At 39.9% G+C, this 21,424-nt stretch overlaps 1 protein-coding gene across 1 annotated transcript in view; it reads right to left on the bottom strand.

The window, feature by feature from the left end:
• EXOC4 (exocyst complex component 4) overlaps positions 1–21,424 on the bottom strand; it is a 534,668-nt gene that overhangs the window by 45,609 nt on the left and 467,635 nt on the right. Inside the window, exons 15-17 of the mRNA XM_040343312.1 lie at positions 14,345–14,486; positions 8,721–8,899; positions 7,523–7,682 (exon numbers count right to left, since the gene is read on the bottom strand). Of these exons, the coding sequence (XP_040199246.1) occupies positions 7,523–7,682; positions 8,721–8,899; positions 14,345–14,486 (481 nt within the window). The remainder of the gene's footprint in view (positions 1–7,522; positions 7,683–8,720; positions 8,900–14,344; positions 14,487–21,424) is intronic.

The following is a 21,424-nucleotide window of genomic DNA, read 5'->3' as shown; positions in this document are numbered from 1 at the left end:
GCTGAAGAAGAAGCTGCAGTGGCTATTGTACAGCCAGGAACTTTGACAGGAGAATTATCTTTAGAGAAAAAATAAACTTCATAGGAAAGAGGCAAGAAACTAGCTAGAAGGAAGGGATGTCCCAGCAGCTTTATTTTTTTCCAGTGTCCAATCACTTCAAGGTGGCTGTATATAAGCAATGATTATGTACTGTACTGTTTGACTAAGACATTTTATTTTTAAAGAAGAAAGCCAAAGTAAAATATATTTTTTTCTTTTTTATCAGTGGAATCTGCCAACTGAAAATGACACAAACGTTTAATAATGCTCAGGTCACGTAGGTGTCAAGAGCATGTTCACGTGCAATATCTCCTGCGATGAACATTTCTGCTGCTTGACATCTGATTGCCATAGAGCTGATACCTTCCGTTTGCAACAGATTTCCCTATTAAATAGAATAACAAATTGTCCCATTCACATTTTTTGCATAGCTAGAATAGTCAGTCATCCGGAGATGGACTAACCAATTCCACAAGTCAAGAGTGCACAGTGGATGCTGTCATTTTGCTTGAGCTTGATGCTCATTAATAATGAGTCATTATTGCCACTGTGAATTATTGAATGTTGAGGTATAGAACCAGATCTTATCACTATCTTATGCCTATCCTGTACGATCACATAGGACTAAAAATGAAGAGGTAGAGAAACGACTGGCCACACAAGGATCACTTTGTTACAGTGGGCCAGCTGTAAATGTCACACAGGGGGTTGTCACGTATAGTTGGGATCATGAACCCTCTTGTGCAGCCTGCACACTGGATGGCGGTGTGCTCAGACAGTGTACTCATGCAGGCTAAAGTGACATGGTACAAGGAAGCACAAAGATGAGTATCTTGGAAAGCTCGAAATATAGAACTTGCAGAATGGCAAGAGTATAGTGCAGCACTGGGGTGCTGATCTTATAGGCAGGTGGGACACGGAATACTAGTAAGAAACATCCTTCACATGGAGACAAAGGAAACACTATGTTACTTTTCCATATGAAGCCAGAGAGGTGGACAGGGGTCCCAGGGAATGCAGATACACAGAAAACAGATGATGCACACGAGCAGTCTAGGGCATGAAGGATAACTATTGGTATGGTTTGGGGAAAACACAGTGTGCCACATGTACCGCATTTTGCATAGGTGAAGGTCCTATGCAAAATCTAAGGAACTGCCTCATCTTCTCCAGAGATCTTGAAGGTGGAGGTAGGTTGCACTGCAGACTATTCCCAGGTAGAAGTTCTAGGACTCACCCAAACAGGAAGCAACTGGGAACTAAGGCATGGTTCACATCTATGCAGGTTGCAGTTGATATATTTTGTGATTTTTCACATGCGTTTTTGATCCTTTATAATGCGTTTCTGGTGTGTTTCCATTGAAGTCTATGGAACCAAAAACGTAACCTGCTGCAGGAAAGAAGTCCTTCACCGTTTCCATAAAAACATGTTAAATGGACTATAGTGCGTTGCTGCAAAACTCAAAATGCACTGAAAAATGCATAGATGTGAACCAGGCCTTAAGGATGATAAGCAGATAAGATTAATTTGCAGCTCGCTGAGGTGCAGGGATCACATGACAGTAGGGAGCACAGCCCAAGCTGGCAGGTGTGCATGGAAAACACACAACCAATAGGAACAGGTGCACAGAGACATACAGGCACCTATTAGGGAGTTATAATGCAAATAGACAAACAGGAATCTCTAGGAGCACAAAGAGGTGCAGACTAGAAATACACTGGCACACAGGAATTCATATGAGATCACAAAGGGCTGAAAGCTGGCAAGGGTACATAAGGGAAACAGAGGCACAAGGACATTGCAATGATCAATGGAAAAAAAGTGCTAAGACACAGGTAGCAAGCAGGTACACACTGGGAGTCAGTGGAGGCAGGCTGGACAACACTGGGAACACTGGCGGGAAATAATTCACACCAGAAGGCGCTGGGAGACATTTGACACTAGCAACAAGGGAGATATGGCTACAGGATCATGAGAAAAATTGTGGGTACTAGGAGTCTCTTAAAACACAGAACATTAGGAGTGTAGGGGTCACCTGGAATCTTCTCAGGAAGCCAGGAGCACAAGGAGTGTTAGTGTCAAGAGGAATATTCTCAGGAAGCACGGCGGGTATACTAGGAAACTTCTGGAAGTCACAGGGTCCAGGGAACAACAGGAAACTTCTTAGAAATCACTGGGGGACCACTATCGGTTACCCTGGAAAAGCTTGGGGGACTAAGCCCAGCTTAAATACAAGGGGAGATGGTCTGGCTGGTCGTGTAGCTAATTGAAGCAATAGGTGGCTGTGTCTTAAACAGTCTTGAGGAATAATGGGTAACAGAAAAACTTTGCAAGCCATCTCTTTGGAACTAAATGTACCAGCAAGCCTGCAGGTCTTTGGGAAGACAGATCTGCAGCTACTGTGACAGGAAGTATGTGAACCGGAAATCCTTGCTTTTTGATACAAACGTTGCTAAATCAGACTTGTTTAATCTTTCTGGTTAGCTCTCTCTGAAGAACCTCACTATACTAAACTCACAACTATTGAGAAGTTGAAAATTTGAATGTTTCCCATATTTAATAAAGCATACATTACATCTGAAGTTTTTTTTAAAAACTTTAAAAAAAAAAATCACTATCCTTCAGACCTTCATAATATGCACTAATCCAACTTTCCGAACTTTTAAAGAAGTTTCTATAAGTACATTAATTGGTTGTGTCTGAAGATCGTTTTGTTTCTACCTTATAGTTGCTTGTCTAATGCAAACATTATCATTATTATTATAACAAGTGGTATTCACTGGAATTTTATAGTTGAATATATTTGTATTTGAAATCGTACAAGTAAAATGAGCACAGCAACTACAAGGTGTAAAGATTAAAGTGGAACTTTAGTTAGAAAATTAAATCCTGCTAGATCACTTCAGGTTGATCCCTTTTGCAGGTATAGCTATGTAAAACATTAAAAATAAGTACCTATACGGTTTAAAATCCAGTAATATACTCTGACAGCCTTAAAGCGGAAATAACCCCTCCTATCTTTTACAGCCAAGGAAGCTACTTCTGTTTGATCTGCAACTGCCATGGTGCTGCACATGTGATCAGTTATGACAGTCTGGTTGAGGACACAAATCAAATGTGACAGTTTGCACTTCCAACATTCCAGGAATGTAACTTTTTTTTTTTTTAAACCAGTAAATTCACTTTATGATTTACTGCTGGGGCTTTGGGCTTCAGCAAAATGGCAGCCTGCAGCAAGAAGAAACATAAGCATTGCTGGAGGCACACACTAATTTTGGTAGCATAATTATTAATGTAGAATCTTGCTCCTTGCTAAAGAACATTATTTTTTTATCAAGTGGTTATGGGTAAAGTTCTGCTTTAACATAAAAAAAAAAAACAGCCATGAACAGAGTCACTCCGAGGACCCAAGTATTAGGTTCCAATGTGATTCACTGGGATTTTATGCCTGTACTCCGGTTCTAACTTTTACTATTTGAAATATTTGCTGTGCAGCGAATGCCCAGCTGTGACATTTGAACGTTGAAAAAAAATATATATATATACGGTATTTAGTTTGTTATTTCAGGATGTAGTTCCTTTAAATTATTTTTGATTCATAACACCAAACTGATTAAACTGATCAGTTATATAAAAAGTACATTACTACAAAAACTCAGGGAAAAATGCACGCATCTGTATTATTTGCCTTCCAGATTGGTCGCGGTCTTCGACATGTGTTGCACATGAATGTTCTAAAAGACCCTATTTAGTACCTAAGTGGTTAAAACTGCTGTGCGGTCACGTGCCCTGCAAAGTTTTGCTTTTGAACATCGATTCATGGAAAAGCTATTGTTGCAGAATTTGCTGTACACACATAATCAGGCCCAGGCTTTGAGAACACTGTTAACCCATATACCGAGGTGTCAGCAAAGCTTTGCTCATTTGCACTGTCAGCATAAAGCAGCAGACTAACAAATTAAAAAAAAGCTAGTTTCCTGTATGCTTAATAGCAAGAATAGGTTTTTGCCAGTTACTTTAGCCTGTGCAGACTTTTGGGGCACTTGGTTCCAAATTTTCAACACTGTTTCTAATTGCCTATTACTAAATGCCTACAGAAACACAGCTTAACCATTCCTTTATTACCAGGGATATTTTATATTATTTTGCAACTTGAATGATTTTAAATACTTTTACAGATTTTTTTTTTTTATGTTTGCCATGAACTGCTAGGTGTGCTCAGGTACTGTTTAGAAGTCTATCTTCCTCTTGATACTAAGGGGCATAGAAAGATGAAATTATATTTTAAAAAAAGCATCGTCTTTCAAACAAGAAAAAAGTTATATTTGTTGTTCACAGCAATGCGGATGGAGGAATCTCCCCTGCTGGCTTTTGTATTCAGATAGCTGTCACCTGCAGCTGTCAGGGAACCTAAACAGTGGCGGCTGCAACTGATTGCCTGTGGTTACTGTCCGGTTAACAATTTTCTGCTAGGCACCTTCAATCTTTAGATCAAAGTTTGTCAAGTCAGGTGGTGCCACCCATGGTATGTATTTGGGCTAGCAGCCAGTTACTCAAATTATGATGTGCCAAGTGATTTAATCTAAAGCAAATAATCAAGCTTTCATATATGACTACAACAAACTTGTTGCAATGGGTTACTATACTTTGAAATTTACCAATACACTTTTTACTGATTAAGCATGTGTGCGTAAATGTATAAGAAACATCAGTAAACCCTTAGCATTTCACATTTGTGGAAAAGGGATACAAGGTACTTTTTTTGGACAATGCATGCAGTTTATCATTCTTTATATCTGGCTTTAACTACAGTCATACGTTTTTGGCACTGAAGACCGTGTGTACAAGCATTGGGAATGAGGTCTACACATACGAATGCTGGGCTTCGCTAATGTACTACAGCAAGGGATGTGAAGCTTTGGAAGAGCTGTGGAACTGGGCTGATGCTCCTTTGAAACAGGTATTCTTGAAACATCAAACAGGAAAGGGGCCACAGGACAGACAAAAAGCAGAATTCGAGTAGGATTATATCTACCAGTGTAGCATTCCTTCGAACCTCTATGAATGAACATCAGTCCATATCTCAAACAAGGGAAGGAAAGGCTGGTCTTGTCTTCTTACTCATTCCTAGTAATACTTAAATTGATATTAAACTCTTACCTTTTCTTTCATGATTTAGATTAGACCCACACTTACATAGAAAGCTGATTCTTCATTTTTAAAATTCCCTCTACTGATCTCATGCAGCTAGTTTTCAAGCCACTGGCACCCCTGACCTGTTTGTTGGTGTCCCCTTAACTAGCCGGCAGCTAAAAGAGACATCCAGTTGCTGGTCTTTTAGCTGCTGCTGTGTCATCCATAGCTTGTTTGGACATGCTACCATGCAATCCCCTCTAAAGATATCTGGGGTTGTTAAGATCTGTAAATACAGATATTATGTGCAACTGCAGCTCTACTACTCCAATTTGTTTGTTGTGTTTATTTCCATTATTTTTTTAGACTTTTTATTTCTAAAAATAAAATGTGAATATTTTTACATATATTTTGGTGTGGTACCTTAAACATTTTAAATATAGTTCCCTGGAAGGGATTTGTGTTTTCAGTGTCTGTATAAGAAAGGATGTGGTACCAGTAAATCCTGATGGACACAGGGACTGTCGTTTGCGCAGTATCCCTCTTTACCCTTCAATTTTCCCTCAGTACCCTCCTCTGCAAAACGCAAGCTGTAAACGTTTGGGAACTAGGGGCACTGTAAGAGATACTGAATGCAGGTATCCAGTGGTAGTGGCGATGACCAGATCAGTGAACTACACTTAAAGTGGTTCTAAAGGCTCAAGGTTTTTTAACTTCTGGTACAATAATTTTTTATTGGAAAACAAAAACATAGCCAGGATACTGGCTTGAAGAAAAGGAAGGCAAAGTGGTCCCACACAGGGGAACAAAACAACAAATGCCACGGAGATACAAACATAAAATATGCATACAAATATAGATACATTGTTCCTTTTTTTTTAAAGAAAAGGTAAACAATAAAAGCATCCGGCGACTGAGCCGGAAGTGGGAATGAGTAACTGGACTCGGAAGTCCAAGGCACAGTAGGACCAACAGACAAATAAAAATGGACAAACAAAATAAAGGAAAAAAATAAAAACGAAAAAATAAAATAGAACCCCAAAACAAAAAACTAAACAAAAAAAGGGGGGGGGGGCAAGGGGAAAACAGGGTGGGGGAAAGTGAAGGGGGGAGAGTGAATGTAAGAGAGAGGAAGGAGAAAAAGAAGATGCAAGATGAAGCCAGATGTTGGGGAGGAGAGAGACAGGCTAGAGAGAAGAATGGGAAAGGAGAAGCTGTAGACTTAGGCAAGAGAAGAGCTAAGTTTTTTTTACCTTCATTCATTCTATGCAGGAAGGTAAAAAACCTTCTCTATGCAGCAGCTCCCCCAATACTTATCTGAGCCTCAACACGATCAAACGATGCACACAAGAGCCTCAGCTCTCTGGGGACTCTCCTCCTCATTGGCTTCTGCTATTGTCAACCACAGCCAATGAGGAGAGAGATGGGGCAGGGCCGAGCCGCAGTTCTGTGCGTGAATGGACATGCATATCAGGGGCGAGACGGGACTTCGTATTACAGAGGGCGCTGAGTAAACAAGAGATTCCCGCTGTAGGTAATTTGACAGCGGTTGTCCCGCCCCCCTCCCCATCCTCTACATGGCTGCCCAAATTGAAGTATCGGCGTATAACACGCACACACTATTTGCACCAAATTTTCAGGGTGAAAAGGTGCGTGCTATACACTGATAAATACGGTAATTTATTAATGCGCACAACACCCATCCAACACCAACAGACCATAAACAAGGCAAACATGAAACATAAACGTGACAGTGAAACAAAACCAAACTGAAAATGTAACTATAATACATTATGTACAAATGGAGGGAAGCTCACAAAAACAGGGCATTATCAGGACTGGGAACAAGGGGAGCAGAGATAGGGCAATGGGATACAGGGTACTGGATACAGCATGCAGCATACTGGACCCATACTCAGACAGGGAAGGGTTTAACAGGCAGAACACTGAGGCACAGATAAAAGTTAAGGGAGGGATTATATACCTTTCCAGCAGTCGGCATCAGGTGAAGCCTAATTACTGGGATCTGCTGGGAGATACCAGTTTGTGTCCACCAGAACTATGGCCTTCAGTTCTGGGAACCACAGTTCTATCAGCAGGTATTCCTGACAAGTACAGAAAGGTACTGGGCGATATTTATATTAATGCAGAGAATGCATTAAGGTTAATAAAAAAACAAACATTTAGTACCACTTTAATGCAGCAATCAACAGTAGCACAAAAAAGAGAAAAGTAAATTGTTACTCTTTTAAAATAACCACTATTAAAAGGAGTTGATAGAGTTTTTATTAAACTCAGTTAATTGTAGTATCCACATGGTAAAGCAAGTACGAAAAAGTGTTACTCTACCTTGCAAAATCCAGATCAGCTTCACGAGACATAGTGATATTGGTGAGGTTCTGCTGGAGGACAAAAATATTTCTGCACATTTTCTTGATCCCAGATTCGCTGATGCGTTTAAAGTATTGAGCTCCATTTATGAGGATGCATGAAATCAGATGACCTAGACCTAAAAGAAATATAAAATCTCACAGTAAGCCTCACAGTTGAGGGATATCGTAGAATAAGTTGAACACTAATGTGTGTTTTCATTGATGTAATTTTTTTCATAATTAAGAATAAGAGGTTGTCAAAAGACTGCATACGGGAGAAGCTCTGTATTTTCACTGTAGATAGATTATTGATTATTATATTATTATAGATTATTATTGCCCTCTCAGTTTGCCCAATAGGTGTAACAGACTAGCAGTAAGCTTTGTTCCTTTTTTCCCAAAGAAAAGAGAATGACTGTCTATTGATGGCAGACAAAGTTTGCAATACCTCTACATGGAACCACTCCAAGCACTGCATTATTCAGTCAGAAAAATAACTAGGAAAGGGGATTATGGTACATACCATCTAACAGAAATGATAGTTATTAATGAGAACTCCCTCAATCTCCTTACATATAACTGATTTACTGAGCAACATATCAGTTTCCTCAAACTCAATCTGTTAAAACAGAGCTCCTAATATTTCCTCCTCCCTGATCCTCCCATCTTGACTTTACCTTTGAGATCAATAGTACAACCAATGGTGCCTCCGTGCATGCTAGGGTGCTATGTACAATCCTAGACTCTGACCTCTCCTTCGTGCCCCACTATCACTGGCTAAATCTGTGTACTTCATGACTCCTAGTGTGCTCAGTGCACCATTTGACTGCAGTGCAACCCTGAGCATCCAAACATCCCATGTCAGATAGTGACTCCTGTTAAATCCAAGCATTCTGTGTCATATAGTAACTCCAGTGCATCCCTATACGCCAGTGCACCCCAGAGCATTTTATGTCATCTAGTGACCCCAGTGTGCCCCAAGACTACAGTGCTTTCCAGAGCTTCCGGTGTCTTTTTGGGACTCTCGTGTTCTTCAATGAATCCAAGAGCACCCCTGAGCATTTATATGTGTGACATTATGGTACATACCTTATTCGATGTTTGTATTTAACTTGTTTTATATTCCACTTTCTTTAAATGTGCCATGTATTCACTACAAAACAGGAAATATTTACCTTCAAAGATGTACTGGAACTTGTGTTGCTGTAGACTGGCTCCCATAGCCTCTTCTATTCCACTTATATCTTTATTGAGACGTACAACAAGTGAGTCATAGTCCATGCTCTCGGCATTGGCTACAATAGCATAGTTCCCTTGCTTGGCCAACGGAATGAGATAATGGAAGCAGTGAACTCTGAAAAAGAAGAAACAATAGAAATGTGAGTGAATTATGTTTTATAGAGGTTTAAACTCTTGACTTCTTCACAGCTGTGTTTCAAATGCCATTCTCCAAACTTTATTAAATGCTGCAAATATCATGCAAGCAGCACAAAATAACACTTATTTCCCATAAAACACAGTATTAGGTCCAGTTAATGTTTTGTAGCTTAAAGGAAAATTTCATTTTAGTTGCTTTTAAGAACATGATGCCAGAGGTCACATTTTCCATAACCCTAGCCATGTCGCTACGACAGATTTTAATTTACCTGCTTGAAGTTTTTCAAAGATCACCTAAAAAATAGAGCCTGTGATTGATGCCTTCAAAGTACACTCTGCTCAGTCTGTTAATTCCAAGCAGTAAGAAAGAGAAGTCTCTTATGAAAGCCTGACCCCCTGGGTCACACGCAAAATGTCAGATGCCTCTCAGCCTGGAACATTACACATAGACTTTGGAGACGCTTTCCTATAATAACTTTGAGAGACCTCCCTATTATATACAATTTGCAATAGAAGTGTTTTGCGCAAAACTGCTGACTGCAACCTTTATCTGTAACTGTTAAAGGTAAGTGAAATTGTTCAGAAAAAGAAAAGACAAATGGACAGATAGAAGCATTCACTGTTCGTGAATCAATCACTGGCACATACAACACATTCACCTGGAAGATTTACTTGCAGTAAATGTTGGCCAACTGTCAAAATCATAACTTGTACACACAGTACACACTATATTATTTCTTCTTAGTTTTTTCCCCCCATGAATGTAGAGTTAACCCTTTAAGCAGTTTGTGTCCATTCTGTTTTCCTCCTATAGTGAATTGAATAAAAGTTTGTTCATGCAACTCAGTTTATTTTTATGGTCCGACACCAATTCCTGACTAAAACTGTTAAGATTATATAGCCAGGCTTGACAGCCATGCTTTCACTGTGTTGGCAACAATTAGGCACTGTAGTAAACTTGTCAACTGAAAGAAAAGGGAGCAGTCAGCGTCATTTTACTTTTTTTTTTAAATAGTTCCCTGGCTGCATTATCCTCTGGTTTCAGCACTTTCAGACCAAAAACAAATATCGGAAATTCAGCAAAAAGTCCTAATTGGCATACTTGTTTTATGTCAGTGACTCTAAGCATTAAAACAAGAGGGTCAGAATCATAGTCAGGCAAATAACTGCAAAATGCCAACTTGGCAATGGTGGCCTCTTTTTTTTTTTTTTTTTTATGACAGGTTTCCTTTATTTGCATCATGCATTTGCATTAATAAGTGACTTCTGCATATAGGAAAATGTAATACACATCAGCGCAGGTATTTAATAATTCTTCATCTTTGTCACAATTTGTTGTAGCTCAATAATGTCATCTAATTGTCCGCTGAATTCTTATTAAATATTGAAGTGTGTAATGAATTGATTAGCAAATACTCCAAGAAAATGTTTGTATATACACTAAACATGACATGTAAACTTGGTGCAAAACCACATCAGATTTCATAATTTTTTTGCCAAGTCTGGTTGGCTGCAACAGTTGCAAAAGGCAAAATCCATCTGGCAATGAGTTACTGTACATAAAGGTGTCATCAGCTAATAAGACTGCATCAAGGCTGTGGAAAGGTTTATCCGCGGTATCCAGGGACATTACAGATCAAAGATATGATATAACAATTGCTTCCATTATAGGCCAGGGAGATAATTATACATGTTCACAGTTAAGTCAATAAGAGTTAATCAGTAGAAGCATGGGTTATACATTTGGGACAAGAAAATATTGAAACTGTGTTAAAATCAGAGAGCCAATACAGTTTACCTTATTTTTTAAAAACCCTGGCAGTCAGATTTTACATGATGAAGTTTCTGCTTCCAAAAGCCTGTACTGTGTAACTTTAATCCTTTCCTGCTTGCTGTTCCACCAATCCTATTCAATTGCCCAAAGCATGTTCTTTTACAGGATATTATTTTGGCTGTTACATATACAAAATGTATTCTGACTGTCGATACGAGTTCCTGCACTTAGAAAGCATCACCCCTTACAAAATAGGTCCAATAGAGGTTAAGAAAATGTCTCTTAACTATACAGTACTGGACACAGGCATAGTATTCATAGACCCCGGGACACTCCCAGAGCTGGGCAAAAAAATGGGAATGTGCAACACTTAAATGGGTTGTAAAGCTTCGTGTTTTTTCACCTTAATGGATACTATGCATCAAGGTAAAAAAAAACACCTTGCACTCTCCGTCCCCCCCAGCCCCCGTTTTACTTACCTGAGCCCCGAATCCCCGTGGGCGTGATCCCGTGATGCTTTCCCCTCTCAGAGGGATCTGAGGAAGACACATGATTAGCCCAGTGTCGTCACATGTAGGGGAGAGGCCAGGATGGTGGAGGAGCTCAGATACATGCTCGTTTGTAAAAAACTGTTGACACATAAGAGTTTGGAAGTGCTTTGGAGAGGAATCCTAGGCTTAATGCTTTTATGGTTTGGTGTGCTGGAAGCACCCAAAATGCGCAAGTACACTCATGTTATGTTTTCTGAATACATTTTTAAACTAGCGATAATGCACGCTTTCTTGTTTTAAAATTGAGGTCAACTTCTCTGGACTTTCACTTAGAGCCCAGGAGTGGCTCAAACTAAGTGTGCGGTCACATTGTTGGAGGTTAGCGCATTCACACAGGGGGGGGGGGTGGACACGTGTGTGAAGTCACCCTCTTCTAATCAGGTATATCATCACTAGAGTCAATTTTTGGACAGTAATACGTATAATACCCCAATTTGTGCTTTTGTCTCCATGATTGATGAAAATTGGGAGAAAAAATCTCCCCTTTTTTTTGGACACTTGATATTAAGGAATAATACTACATTTTTTTAACTGTGAGATTGCTTGTTACACAAGTTACATTTTTTAGCAATATTGATCTTCATTGCTTATGGCACTATCTTTGCATTTGTAAGGTTCAGTATCACACAGCGCTGCATTTTTTTGTTTTTTGTATTTATGTTTTTTACAGATTATGGGATTGTGATCAATGCTTAGCAGCTGCAAATTTGCACTTTGTTTCACAGGATTTGTTATGCCACACCTGACGATAGGTTATAACCTCAGGTTATTTTACACCTGACGCAGATTGCAGTCTCGGGTTGCTTTGGAGTAGCTTGCAAGATTTATATATATTTTTATATACAGAGTATATGCCTGAAATGGTTTATCTTGTATACGATATATGCAATTCCTAAAATACTGGTCCTCCCTCCATGCTGCTAAACAAGCCTACTTTGCAACTCTCATTATTACTCTGTAATGCAGTCCTGGTCAGCTCTTCTCTACCTTTCATTCTCTTTTTTGTCCACCACACCTCTACCTAGTAATTCACTCACTGCTCAGGAGATTTCCAATCACTTCAAAAAGGAGATTGATGCAATCTGTGGGTACATCTCCACTGCACAAATATCTATCTAACTTAACATATCCTGTCCAAAACCACATTCAACACTTTCCTTCTTTGACCTTGTTACTATCGAAGAGGTCACCAATTGATTCTCACAAGCCCACCTTACCACCTGTCCGCTGGACCCTGTTCCCTCGCAACTACTAAAGTCACCCTCATGCTCTATCCTATGACCCCCTCATGCACATCTCCAATCTCCTCCTCGCTACTGGCACCTCATGCTTCACTCTGAAGCATGCACAGATCACTAAATACTTAAAAAAAAAAAAAAAACCTCACTGGACCCACCAGGCTGAAAAACTTAGGACCAATCTCCTTGCTCCCATTTACCTCTTTTAAAATGAATAGTATACAGCCATCTAAGCTCTTACTTCGCTGACAACAACCTTTTGACCCCTTACAGTCTGGCTCGCAACATTGCAAACTGCTCTACTAAAACGAATGATTTACTAACTGAACCAATGGTCACTGCTCTATAGTCATACTACTAGACCTTTGTGCTGCCTTGATACTGTTAACCACCTGCTCCTCCCCCAAAAAAACGCACTTCCTTGGCCTCCAAGACTCTGGTCTTTCCTGTTTTTTCCTCCTATCACAGCATTCCTTCGGTGTTACCTACAACTCCTCTCCAGTTCCTCCTTCTGTAGTCTGTTTCTCCAACCCCTTCTCTTCTCCATCTACACTCCTCCCTTGGTCACTTGATAAACTCCCAAGGCTTTCATTACAATCAAATAATCAACTTCTGTTGAAAGGGGGAGTCAACACATTTAACACATTTTGATCAGTGTATGGCCAGCTTTAGGGTGGCTGAGCAAAGCGCCACCATGGCACAGCAGCATTGTCTGAAGAGGGTAGTGTTTGATGGACTAGCAGATTTAAAATGGGCTTCACACAAACGACTACAAAATTTAAGTGGTTGTATACCCATGTTTTTATAATAAGACTTATCTGTAGGTAAAACAATATCTCCTAAACCTGTATGGTTTAGGAGATATTCACTTTGCATGCGGCCACTGACGTCAGCGGCGCATGCGCTGTGAATGTCGTGCTGCAGGTCTGGCAGACACTGCCAGACCTTGTCAGGAAGATTCCCACGCGCATGCGCAGGAGTGACGTCATCGTGTCTCTGGCCAGCGCCGGAGCCTCAAAAAACCTGAAAGACAAGCTGAGGGCAAAATGTGTGGACCAGAATTAGATACCCACGCCTCTTTCTAAATCAAGTACTGTATTTATTGGCGTATAACACTCACTTTTTTACCCTGAAATAGAGGGTAAACTGTGCTTGCATGTTATACGCAGGGGGCTGTGAATTTTTTTCCCCTGAAACTTCCCTCTTAAAGTTAGGGTGCGTGTTATACACCGAAAAATACGGCATTTCATAATGAGCAAGTATGAGACCGGAAAATGGTAGATCCATGAAACACTGCAAAGGCAGGATCAGTAGCAGAAAGTTGCTTGCTCCAGGCTCAAAAAGGTAGGAGGAAGAGTGTTGTGAGTGTGTTTGCACATCCCACCTAGTGAATGACATAAGTGCGCAGTTCCTTTAGTCCTAGGCCTCACCTCTGCAAAAAGCCAGAGGCAGAAAATTTTAAATGGCGTCCAATAATGAGTTTGCATCTTGTGTTTCAGCTCAACAGGTCATAGTTACTATGTGTGTCCTCAGATGTGGTCATACCACGGGCTGTGGCATAGTTCTGGACCTTAAGAGTGCTCTGCAAATAACGAACAGTGCAGAGGTCTAGAAAGTGCCACACTGCAGACCCCAGTACTCGAAGTTCACATTTCAGGTTAGCCTTGCAATGACCAGAAAAATCATGCACCAATGAAAGAAGCACAAGACCAAATGATAAAAAGAGTGCAAATTAATTTACTAATGTACAGTAAAAACAGAAAAGCTGATAGAATAGCAGAAAACGCTTGTATTTATTCAAATAACTAAACAATAAATGTGTGGCTTTAAACAAACTAGTAAAAAGAAATCAAACAAACCTGACTTCCAAGTGCAAAACCAAGAGGCAACGGTCAGACATATCCAGGAAGGATTTAGCCAGCTCATTCAGAGTCTGCAATATCATTTCAGAAACAGCAGGGGTGTCCACACTGGCAAGACTGTCTGAACCAGGAGACATTGCTATAATGTAGAAAAAGAAAAGATTACATAAAATGTTGTATTTAATATGGAACAAAAACAGGTACACTTAAAGCACACCTGTGTGTCAAAACAGAAAAAATACATTTGCACACTCATTATATGCCTGTAACAAGGTAAAAGCTTTCATATTTGTCTACTATAGAAAAATCTATTAGTGTATATACCGGTAATCCCCTAACAATTGACTTCTTCTAATTCCTTATTGGTCTGTAAGGCCTCGTACACACGATAGGTTAACCAGAGGACAACAGTCTGAAGGACCGTTTTCATCGGTCCAAACCGATCGTGTGTAGGCCCCATAGGTTATTTAACCTTAGGTTAAAAAAATGGCAACTTGCTTTAAAATTTAACCGATGGATTGCTAACCGATAGGTCAAAACTGATCATTACGCACAACCATTGGTTAAAAATCCACGCATGCTCAGAATCAAGTCGACGCATGCTTGGAAGCATTGAACTTCGTTTTTCAGCACGTCGTCGTGTTTTACGTCACCGCGTTCTGACACGATCGTTTTTTTAACTGATGGTGTGTACGCACGACGGACAATCAGTCAGCTTCATAGGTTAACCTAGGACAACAGTCCTTCAGACCGTTGTCCTCTGGTTAACCTATCGTGTGTACGAGGCCTTAAACATTCAATTGACAGCATTTTGTTATGTTGAGTATTGTGGTGGAACTTGATGGCCTACTGTCTCTTTCAACCTAATGATGTCACTGTCTGTTTGATAAATGGCAAAAATTCCCTGTTGACCGTGTACGACATTCATAGCTGTTCAAACTGTGTCCTGTTTACTATGCAGGTGCTTAGTGCCAGAATAAAGTCACCCAACATCCTGGGCAAAGATGCCAAACTGGATCCCCCTCCCTATTATATGTGATGGGAAGGTTGATTGTACTCATCCATCGATCAGCTTGGGTACAACTAGCATGTTGGATTTTAGCATGCAATTATTGCCAGCAGCTATAGCCACTAGCAATAATTACTGTGTTCAAAATAGCTCAGTGGGAGGGATCCAGTGTCAGTTGGTTCTGGGGGGAGGGGTGAATCAAGCAATTTTTATTTCCTGCTACCACTGGTTGCAAGAAAGAAAATTGCACAATTTATGGCCTGCTGTATTTGTTGTGATATGAACAGTTTTACGAACACATGGCAAAGTCGCAAAACTGGGTTCAGGCATTAAGATTTGTTTTAACCAGGCATTAAGGGGTTAAGATGTGCCCTAAATAAAGAATTAAAAAAGAAATAAGAAAAAGCAAAAGCAACAAGGACTGACTACCTCTAGAGTGGAAGTACAAAAGTTGAACTGAGAACAAAGTGTAAACTACTGTCAAAGGCATGAAAGAAGCAAATGTTTGTTTTTAATTATAGCCGTGTTTGAATCAAACTTTACTCAGAGCCATTTCATATTTCTACTTCCCTGTAATTCATAATTCATTCATCACGTTTAATAATTAGATTTGTTAAGAAACACGAGTCGTAAGAACAGGCAGGAACCATGGGCATGTTTCACAATTATAGATCAAAAAATGCAAAAACAATATATGGCTTGAGGACTTTATCATAGAGCTGTACATTTTGTGACAAATGGCTTAGAGTGGTTATAAACCCAAAGGTTTTATTACCTTAATGCGTTCTCTGCATTAACCACTTGACCTCCTGAAGATTTACCCCCTTTCAGGATCAGGCCATTTTTTTTGCGATTTGGCACTGCGTTACTTTAACTGACAATTGCGCGGTTGTGCACCGCTGTACCCCCAAAAAATGTCCCTTCCCCCCCACAAATAGAGCTTTATTTTGGTGGCATTTGATCACCTCTGCGTTTTTATTTTTTGCGTTATAAACAAAAAAAGACCAACAATGTTAAAAAAAAACCACAAAACAATATTTTTTACTTTCTGCTATAAAACATGTCCAATAAAAATAAAAAAATAAAAATACAATGTATTCATCAATTTAGGCCAATTTGTATTCTGCTACATATTTTTGGTAAAAAAAAAAAAATCACTAAATGTATATTGATTGGTTTGCTCAAATGTTATAGCGCCTACATACTATGGGATATTTTATGTTCATTTTATTTTTTACAAGTAATGGCGGCGATCAGCAACTTATAGCGGGACTGTGATATTACGGAGGACAAATCAGACAGTGACACTTTTTGGGGACCTAATAAAGTGATCAGTGCTAAAAAAAATATGCACTGTCACTGTTCTAATGACACTGGCTGGGAAGGGGTTAACATCAGGAGTGATCAAAGGGTTAACCATGTGCCTAGCCTGTGCTTTCTCACTGTGGGGAGTGCTTTTACTATGGGAAGGAATTGATCCATGTTCCTGCTTTGCAAGAACAGAGGATCAATACCTTCCCTACTGACAGAATGACAATCTGCCTTGTTTACATAGGCAGATTGCCATTCTGCCTTTATACTGTACAATGAGTGTGCGTGCCCCAGAACCGCAAGTATTAGATCACGTACTATGTATGTGATCTAGCACAGAGCAGCCGCCCTGCCACAGTATATCTGCGATGTGTGGCTGGGAAGCGGTTAAGGTAAAAAAAATAAAAATCCAATACCGGTTTTCACACACCCACTTTAAACCCCTCTCTTGATCCAGTGCAGTCCTTATCTGCAGCGCAGCTGATCTCACTTCCTTGTCTCACAGAAGACCCTGAGAGAGGCATGGGGGGCATAGGCTTGCTGAAAGGGCATCAGCAGAAAAGAACAGTCCCAGAGGAGGACTACAGAAGAGAAGCCAAGAGGCCGTTCTGTGCTATACTACTGCACAATGCAGGTAAGGCTTTACAACAGCTTTATGCTGGTGGTGATGCAGTTATGTAGAGTTGCAGTTTCACACAGGGGCAAATTTATAAAGCAGTGAATGGGACTTTCGTTGAGCATTCATGACAACATAAACTATTCTTTACTTAAACTTAATGGGGCAGATCCACAAATATCTGCATCGGCGCAGCGTATCTAAGATACGCTACGCCGCCGTAACTTACTTGGCATAAGTTTGAATCCTCAACGAATTTGCGCCGTAAGTTACGGCGGCGTAGTGTATCTCTCGCGGCGTAAGGGCGCGGCATTCAAATGCGGCTGGTAGGGGGCGTGTTTCATTGAAATGAAGCACGTCCCCGCGCCGAACGAACTGCGCATGCACCGCCCCTAAAATTTCCCCGCCGTGCATTGCGCTAAATGACGTCATTGGTTTTGACGTGAACGTAAATTGCGTCCAGCCCCATTCACGGACGACTTACGCAAACGACGTAAAATTTTCAAAATTAGACGCGGGAACGACGGCCATACTTAACATTGAGTACGCCACCATATAGCAGCTTTAACTATACGCCGGAAAAAGCCGAACGGAAACGACGTAAAAATATGCGACGGCCGCATGTACGTTCGTGGATCGTCGGAAATAGCTAATTTGCATACTCAACACAGATTACGACGGGAACGCCACCTAGCGGACGTCGAAAAATTGCATCTGAGATCCGACGGCGTACGAAGACGTACGCCTGTCGGATCTAACCCAGATGCCGTCGTATCTTGTTTTGAGGATTCAAAACAAAGATACAACGTGGAAATTTTGAAATTACGCCGGCGTATCAGTAGATACGCCGGCGTAATTTCTTTGTGAATCTGCCCCAATATCTATAAATCCAAACAGGTCTTCATCCTTTGGAAGACTGTTACCCCTAAGTGATGGTGTAAACATGTTTTTAGGACCTCGCAGTCAGTTCTGTATTGAAGTACTGCAAAATCTGTGATTTATAATACAATATGCTAAAAAACTGGCAGCCTTGACTAAAAACTGTTTCTGAGGCATCAATTACTTATAAGTTAATGTACCTGATCTAAATGTCAAACATAAATGTGAATCATTTTTTAGCGTGCACCTGGCTCCAGAGAATAAACCCACTTTTCTTTGTTAAAGTGGACCTTTCATGAAAACCACAATCTATAGTGCTCACACAGACTTCTAAGGTACCATGAAACATTACTTGTCTTGCATCCTAAAGGCTTGTATACACGATCAGAAAATCGTCCAAAAAATACCGCTTTTAAAGCGATCGTATCATAATCTGATCATTAGTACACAGCATTCATTCAAAATTTTCGTAGGAGACAAACATAAAAATGTTTCTCGTACGATACCAGATCGTACGATTTTAGTTTAATCAGCATCATTTTCAATCAAAAATACAATACAAATATAATAAAATACATTACATTACTTCAGAATTTTTAGTCTGTTGTACGAGGCTAACATGCAAAAAAAAAAAAAAATCATTCATCAGATAATCTCATCCTGTGTACTAGGCTTTAAAGGATAAGTTCACTTTTTTTAAACCAATATTTAATGCACATTTTATAGCAGGTAATCAAATGTGCATTTATTTTATTTTTTTGTTGCAGGAAACTGGAAAGCATTGCACCAGCGATCAGGAGATCGCTGATGCCATGCAGGTCTCCTGCACACTATCAGTGTATTGGCTTACCCGTACATCGCATACAGGTAAGCCAATACTCCCTGACAGGAAGACTCAATGAACTACCAGCGCTGTGGTAGTTCATTGAGAACTACAAGCTGACAGCTGCTAAGGATGTCAGGGCTTGTAGTTCATTCAGACACACAGAGTTGTGTGTCTGAATGATTTGGCCGTGTGGGCACCAGTACGGGGAACGTCTCCCTGTACTGCTGCCACAGAGAGGGGGCAGAGGCTGATACACTGGGAACAGGTTACATGTTCTACCTGAATTTAGGGAGGAACAAGTAACATATTCTTAAAGATGAACTTATCCTTTAAGGTAGAGAACCTGGCACCACTGCCTCCTTTCTGTTGAGAAAATACCAAATAAATAAATTACAGTCCTTTGTGCCCTTTTCAGTGCTTGTTTATATTAGATACAAATTCTCTAGTATGTACATTGGTGCAGACAGGCCGTCCTTCTTACTGTTTTGTATTATTATGTTTTTGTTATTTGTGTATTCCTAAGAAAATGAATGTACTAATCTTGGAACATTTATGTATTGATGGGCACCACATAGCTTAACAAACTTTGAAGAAAACAAACAAAAAAAAACCCACAGGATCTAGGGGGAACATTGACGGTCAAGAAGTAAACGCATCCTTCCTGCTGTTAAGTATAAAATCAACTTTTTGTTCAGTTTGCACATTTTAGCTGATGGACAGGGAATGGTGTTAACAAGAAAATCAACTTCCTCAAAGTTTTCACATTACTACTAATAACATAGTGTTCGTGACTTCTGTGGTGTTGGGCAAAGTAAAAGATATAACACAAGAGGCTAGTAAACGTAACACACAAAATGTGCATACGTTACAGCTGCTTCAGAAAACACAGCAATACCAACAGAAAAGATGTCCCTTTCGATTCAAAAATAAATACAACCCCAATTCCAAAAAAGTTAGGATGTTGGGTAAAGTATACATAAAACAGAATGCAATGATTTGCTAATCTCATAAACCCATACACTGTATTTTATTCACAATAGAAAACATATACAATGTTTAAACTGAGAAATAATGTAATTTCTAAATTAATGGCAGCAACACATTTCAAAAAGTTGGGACAGGGCAATGTTTATCACAGTGTAGCATCCCCTCTTCTTCTAATAACACTTTGTAAAACAACTGGGAACTAGGGAGACCAGTTGATGGATTTTTGAGACAGGAATATTGTGACATTCTAACCTGAAGTTTGTGTCCATTCTGGTTTCCTCCTTTAGTCAATTGAAGAAAAGTTTGTTTGGACAACTCAGTTAGGCTACAATGCATATTTGTATGGTCTGACAATTCCTGACTAAAGCTGTTTAGATTATATAGACTGGCTTGATAGCAATGCTCTCACTGTGTTGCCAACAATTAAGCACTGAAGTAGTACCGTAGTAGAAGTGGAAGTGGAGTTACTCTTTCAGAAAATTGGATCAAACATAATCGTATGTTTCAGGCAAACCCCATTATTTTCCTTGCCAGGTCAAGGTTCCTTATCTTTGTATAATAAAAGGTGACACAATTCTGTAATGTATGCAAGGCAGGCAGTGTGAATCTTAGGCCTCGTACACACGATAGGTTAACCAGAGGACAACGGTCTGAAGGACCGCTTTCATCAGTCAAAACCGATCGTGTGCGCGCCCCATAGGTTATTTAACCATAGGTTAAAAAAAAGCCAACTTGCTTTAAAATTAACCTATAGATTGGTAACCGATAGGTCAAAACCGATCGTTAGTAGGCACGACCATTGGTTAAAAACACACGCATGCTCAGAATCAAGTCGACGCATGCTTGGAAGCATCGAACTTCGTTTTTTCAGCACGTCGTTGTGTTTTACATCACCGCGTTCTGACACGACCGGTTATTTAACCGATGGTGTGTAGGCACAACAGACCATCAGTCAGCTTCATCGGTTAACCTATGACAACGGTCCTTCGTGTACAAGGCCTTATTCTGCCCAATAGGAATAAATAACAACCGTTTAAGCCATTTAGGGAATTCACTGTAAATGACTAGATGATGTTCTAAAGCAGGGATATGCAATTAGTGGACCTCCAGCTGTTGCAGAACTACAACTACAACTACTCTGACAGCCACAAGCATGACACCCAGAGGCAGAGGCATGATGGGACTTGTAGTTTTGCAACAGCTGGAGGTCCGCTAATTGCATATCACTGTTATAAAGTAAAACGTTTGAAGGGAAAATCTTTTGGAAAACAAACTAAAAAATCATGTTCGAATTACATGAAATTAAATCTCTTATTACCACACAAGTAATTATAAAGAACTGATTGACCATGTATCTGATTCAAATGATCTTTTATCACAATTATCACAATACCAAAAAAAATACCAATTTGGTCAAAATGAATTCGATTTTCAAGTAGAATCAATTAA

This window comes from Rana temporaria, chromosome 3 (assembly GCF_905171775.1).
Source record: "Rana temporaria chromosome 3, aRanTem1.1, whole genome shotgun sequence".
Taxonomy (NCBI): domain Eukaryota; kingdom Metazoa; phylum Chordata; class Amphibia; order Anura; family Ranidae; genus Rana; species Rana temporaria.
The sequence above is the reverse complement of the archived record's forward strand: the minus strand, read 5'-3'. Positions and strand labels throughout refer to the sequence as shown.